This window comes from Prosopis cineraria, unplaced genomic scaffold (assembly GCF_029017545.1).
Source record: "Prosopis cineraria cultivar Desert tree isolate PC_DT_omini unplaced genomic scaffold, ASM2901754v1 PC2, whole genome shotgun sequence".
NCBI classification, from domain to species: Eukaryota; Viridiplantae; Streptophyta; class Magnoliopsida; order Fabales; family Fabaceae; genus Prosopis; species Prosopis cineraria.
The window spans coordinates 21,582,976-21,588,363 of record NW_026555333.1 but is presented as its reverse complement, the minus strand read 5'-3'; the positions used below and the strand labels follow the sequence as shown (position 1 = coordinate 21,588,363).

Below are 5,388 nucleotides of genomic sequence, written 5' to 3'. Positions count from 1 at the left end.
ATTATTTTTTCATAAGATGATCAAGTTAATGATTACTCAATATTTAACTTCTACTAACTTGTAGTATTGCTGTACTGGTAAATTAACACTTATAATATTGCTGTAAATGGCACCGATATATAATCTAGTTATTGAAAGAATATTTTTTTTTTTTTGTGAAAAAAGATATAGTTAGCAGCGAATGTAGAGTGGATGCAAAACAATAGAGTACAAAGCAAATATTTCTCTAGAAATAAAAAAAGAAAAAGTTTTGCCTGGCTTTGTTCGGGCGTTTTCCCCATTCAATAAAAAAAAAAGATGCCTTAAAAAAATAAATTTATATTATTGATATTTTTAATATTATTTTGTTAGTATATTATTTATTTTTAATATTTATATTAAATAAAGGTTATTTTAAAATATTTATATTTTTGTTTTTGAAAATAATAAAATTTTAAAATATTTTTAATAAAATTATTGATACGTATATCTAAAAATATTTTATAAAATAATACGGAAGAATATTTTTCGGGTTTCAAAACCCCGTGACTGAAATAGGATTGGGGTTTTTCTTTAGGCCTTTTTTTTTTTTTCTCTAATGAAAGATTTTTTCCTAGGCTTCACAAGTACGCTGATGTACAATGATATATGACCATATAAGTCATAACATGTCATTTAACAACAAGATGACACGTGGAAGATATTTAACGGTTCAGATTGCAATTGCCTTTACCCCTTCATCATCATAACGTGATGCTGATGTACGAACCCCTCGACGGCTTGACCTCACCCAAATTCTTACTCTTCCCATGTGCGTCTTTTTTTTTTTTTTTGAAGTTATTTGTGAGCCAACTCCGTCGTGTTGACCTTCCTAACAAAAAAGATTAAAAAAAAAAAAAAAGAATCGTCACCTTCTTCCTTCCCTATATATACGTTTCAGTTTCTCTCTGTTTTCCCTCACGTTTTCCGCACTCCACGGGAAGTTTTTAGTTTGGCTTAATTTGATTTGAAGTTTCGAACCTCTCTGTCGTAATGCCTGAGCAAGAAATTTGCAGTTCAACGATGGAATCACGTCTTGTGGCGAGGAAATTCTTGGCCAGGCCTCAGCGTGAAGGTGTTGGCGCCGTTGTTAGAAGAAGCATCGGACGGTAATCATAAAGAATATAATGCCGAATTTTTCTGTCGTTCAAATTTTTTTCTTGATCTGGAATTAATTTCTTGACGATTGAGGAATTCGAACTGAGACTGGTTCTTTCTTGATGTATTCGTATTCAGGTTTGAGCTTAAGTACTTTGATCCTTTCCTGGTGCTGGATGAATTCTCAGGTGTGTGAATGAATGTTAACCCAGTAATTTTGGTTCTGTTTTCTGGAAAGCGAAAGAGAACACAACCTGTTTGTGACTATTACTCAAAGAGGTCGATTGCTTCGTTTTCTGAGAAAGTAATTGTTATTTGTTGTTGAATTATGCAGTTTCTGCTCCTTCTGGCTTCCCTGATCATCCGCATAGAGGTTTGAAATTTGGCTCTTTCTTGGCCATTTTCGTTTAATCTTCAAACAAATATTATATGGTCTAACTGCTAATCTGTTGATGACTCAACGACGCTCCTTCTTCTTCGAAACAGGATTTGAGACGGTCACATACATGTTGCAGGTACAGAAAATTTGACAGTTTCATTTGATTCAGTTATCTCAGTTTTCAAACAGCTCACGCGCTTTCTTTGATTTTCCTTTGAAATTTCATACTTCTGTTGTAACCTTCTTATATTGTTAACTAGACTAATAAGTCCCTTGAAATAATATTGCAGAACATTAGTAAAATAATTCACACGTAATTCAAAAATAACCTTAAAATAATAGTAACTTTTGTTTTAGTTCTCCATGTATGGAGTATAATAAAAGTCACCCATGCCATGCATTATAATACAAAAAAATTGGTTAATACATGCTCATATTTCGGAATCAAAGTCATTTGTACTTTTATTATAATATAGCATATTTTACTTTATATAAATAATAGAAGTCAATACAGAGAGTTCACTAATTTACAAGTGCTACTTCCAAAAATAGGAAATGGTTGAGCAGCATATATAAATCTAGATTGTCTAGATTAAAATTCAACGGTCCAGATTAAATATTATTTTATTTTAAAATTTTTGATAAATGATAATTTTAAGATATAGAATTTAAAATGGAGATTATCCATCATTTTAAACGATGATTTTTTCATTTTAAAAATATAAAATAAAAATTTTAAATTCAAACTGTTCAAAGTAACAATTCATGAACTCCCAAAATTTATCATCAAAGTTGCATAGTAGTTTGCGTTGAGTATGTTTTAAATATTAGAAATATATATAATAGTCTATGTTAAGCATGGTTTAAGGTGAGTGTAACTTTGATTGTATGATCAGGGAGCTATAACACATGAGGATTTTGAAGGGCACAAAGGAACTATTGAAGCAGGTGACTTGCAGTGGATGACTGCAGGGAGAGGGATAGTTCACTCTGAGATGCCTGCAGCTCAAGGAATTCAAAAAGGTCTTCAGCTTTGGATCAATCTTGCTTCCAATGAGAAAATGTATGTCCAGATTATCCTTCTCCCTCTGTCTCTGTTTTTTTTTTTTTTTCTTTGGCCAAGCTCTGTTTTTGTTTTTTAATTCAATAAAAAAGTTACAACAATAAACCGAAGTCCTTATCTTATATGATTGTAGATAATAACCAAAGTCAAATTTATACTAGAGAAGTATAATAAACCAAAGTCAAACTATGTATTCAGCATGCTTTATTGGTTTGATTTATTTATTTTTAAATTAACTATATTTCTCAAAATTGAATTGATGAAATTAATTACATAAATTGTTATGTGGTCAATATCAATACAAATTTTTAATGAGTTCCGTTAAAATTATAAATAGGTCCTTCCTATTTTCGAAACATACATAAGTCTCCCCTTAAATAACGATTAAAATTGACATATTTCCCTTTAATTATATAAAACTGTCATCTATTTTATAAAATATGAAAAATTTTCTTGAAAATAAAAATAGGATTGTGTAAATTAAAAAAAATAACTAATGGTGATTTTTATAATTTATTTATTTTTTGTTTCACTGTTTATGTATGTTTTAAGAATAAGAGGGAGAATTGAGTGATTGAGGAAAATGGACTTTCATGTAATTCACATTTTATTAAGAGAATGTTGTGAGTTTTAAATATAAAGAGGAGACAGGTACAAGTTTAATAAAATTTAAGACAATTCAGTTTATTTTTTTTAAAAAAAATTATAGATAGGTGCATCTTCTTGCATTGAGTCTGTTTAAATCTTGTAATTTCTTCTTAAATCAACTTGATGCATTTGAAGTTTAAAATGTTAAGAAATATTGAACTCATGCTTACGAAGAGAGATATCCATGTCCTCAAGCACCTTTAATTTCTGATTTCCATATCCCCTAGCACTCTACAAAGGATTTGAACATAAAATCTCATTAAAAGAGTCCACAGCTTCTGAACAATAAAATGTCCTTTCCGACTTGGTCAAATACTACCTCAGCTTGGCCCCACGATCAGATGAAATACATTTTTGTATCATCATGAAGACGATCACTATATTTATTTACAGGGTCATTTAGATAATGCAAGCCATTAACGAGACAAAAAGGAATTCCATTTTTGTTTAGTAAAGAGAGTAAAATTATGAGTTATTCAAAATTTTCTTTCTTTCTTTCTTTATTTTTCTTTTCTTTTTTCTTTTTTAAAAAGTCACTTTCAATTTTTCGTAGGAGTAGGACTTTATCTTCATGATTCCCCATCATGGACCTTTCCTACTTTTGAATGGAACACTAAATGATTCAAGTGTGTATAACGGTCTAAATGGCCACCATAAACAATATGTGCCTCTCTCCCCCATATTCCATGGTCATGATGGAAACTTCCACAATATCTGCAACATGTTGCTCTATGCTACTTTTTTTTTTTTTTTACAAAAAAAAAAAAGAATTGTCTGCTTTTGGGTGCCTCGTGATAGATGGAAAAATCTTTTAGTGTACTGTTATGTCGGATAGAGTCATAATTTTAAAAAGTGCATGAGCGCACATGTGAGAATTCTTTTGCTTTCCATCTACCTTTTTTTTTTTTTTGCCCCTAATGATTTCTTTTTAATAATATAATATAAATCCTGAATGAAAAGAGAACTCAAAGCTAACCTTACCACTGCTGTCTTGCAAGAGAAAGACATGGAAAACCTGATACTTTGAGAAATCATAATTCTTATTGAAATTTAGTTTCACGCAATTTTTTTGACCTAAAAAAAAACATACCTAAACTAAGAAAATGGTACAAAAAATACTCCATTTTTTAGGCCAAAATTTTCCACATGTAGCTGTAGGAAGGTTTAGAAAGAATGGCCTTCCAAATGTTGTACGTAACTGAAGAAAGTCACCAACGAACATGAGCATGTCAAATGTGGGTTTCAATTAGTTTAACCTATATATCTAATCTAACTAGCTAAGAATCTCATTTTGGAATTATTACTTATACTTTAAGAAACTAAACCACAACCAACCTTGCTTGAAACTCCAAATCATTAGACTAATCTCCTTTTGGTATAATAATTAATTAATCTGTTGTTACTTACACTGCTATTTAATTTCAGGATTGAGCCAAGGTATCAAGAGATGTTAAGCAAGGACATAGCAGAAGCAGTGAAAGATGGGATTAAAGTACGGGTCATAGCAGGAGAAGCCTTAGGAACAAAGTCTCCAATCCAAACAAGAACTCCAACCATGTACTTGGATTTCTCTCTCAAACCTGGGGCCCACTTGCAGCAACCAATTCCAAAGTCATGGAATGCTTTTGCCTATGTTTTGGAAGGAGAAGGTGTGTTTGGCAACATGAAATCTCAGCCTGTCTCTTCGCACCATATTCTTCTTCTTGGTGCAGGAGATGGGCTAGAGGTATGGAACAAGTCTAGTAAGGTGCTTAGGTTTGTGCTTGTTGGAGGCCAACCATTGGGTGAGCCTGTGGCTCAGTTTGGACCCTTTGTGATGAACACTCAAGAAGAGATTGACCAAACCATTGATGATTTTGAGAACTGTGTCAATGGGTTTGAGAAAGCTAGGCATTGGAAGTCTGAGGCTGCAATAACTCTGGATTTTTAGTTAATATATTTGTTTAGCTAGCTTGCAAATTCATTGGTTGATTTAGAAAGGAATGATGAATGAAGAAATAAACGGTGTTACTGCCGATGCTCACAATGTAAATTAAAGTTTATTAATTAGATGCAAAAAGAAAGGAAAAGTGGTATGCACTTTGTTTTTAGAATTAAAAATCTGAAATCTTAGGAGTGCATTACATCCCACACAAGGCGAACACCTTTTAACCATGTGCCAGTGGAACTCTTCCACAAAAGC

General features: G+C 31.7%; 1 protein-coding gene across 1 annotated transcript; it reads left to right on the top strand.

The window, feature by feature from the left end:
* Positions 1 to 926: 926 nt before the first annotated feature.
* LOC129303508 (pirin-like protein) lies at positions 927 to 5,165 on the top strand. Its single transcript, XM_054942869.1, has 6 exons — positions 927 to 1,127; positions 1,255 to 1,304; positions 1,451 to 1,489; positions 1,603 to 1,631; positions 2,392 to 2,558; positions 4,632 to 5,165. Exons 1-6 carry the CDS (start codon positions 1,012 to 1,014, stop codon positions 5,134 to 5,136), a joined length of 906 nt encoding a protein of 301 aa, XP_054798844.1. The 5' UTR covers positions 927 to 1,011; the 3' UTR covers positions 5,137 to 5,165.
* The last annotated feature ends 223 nt before the right edge of the window (positions 5,166 to 5,388 follow it).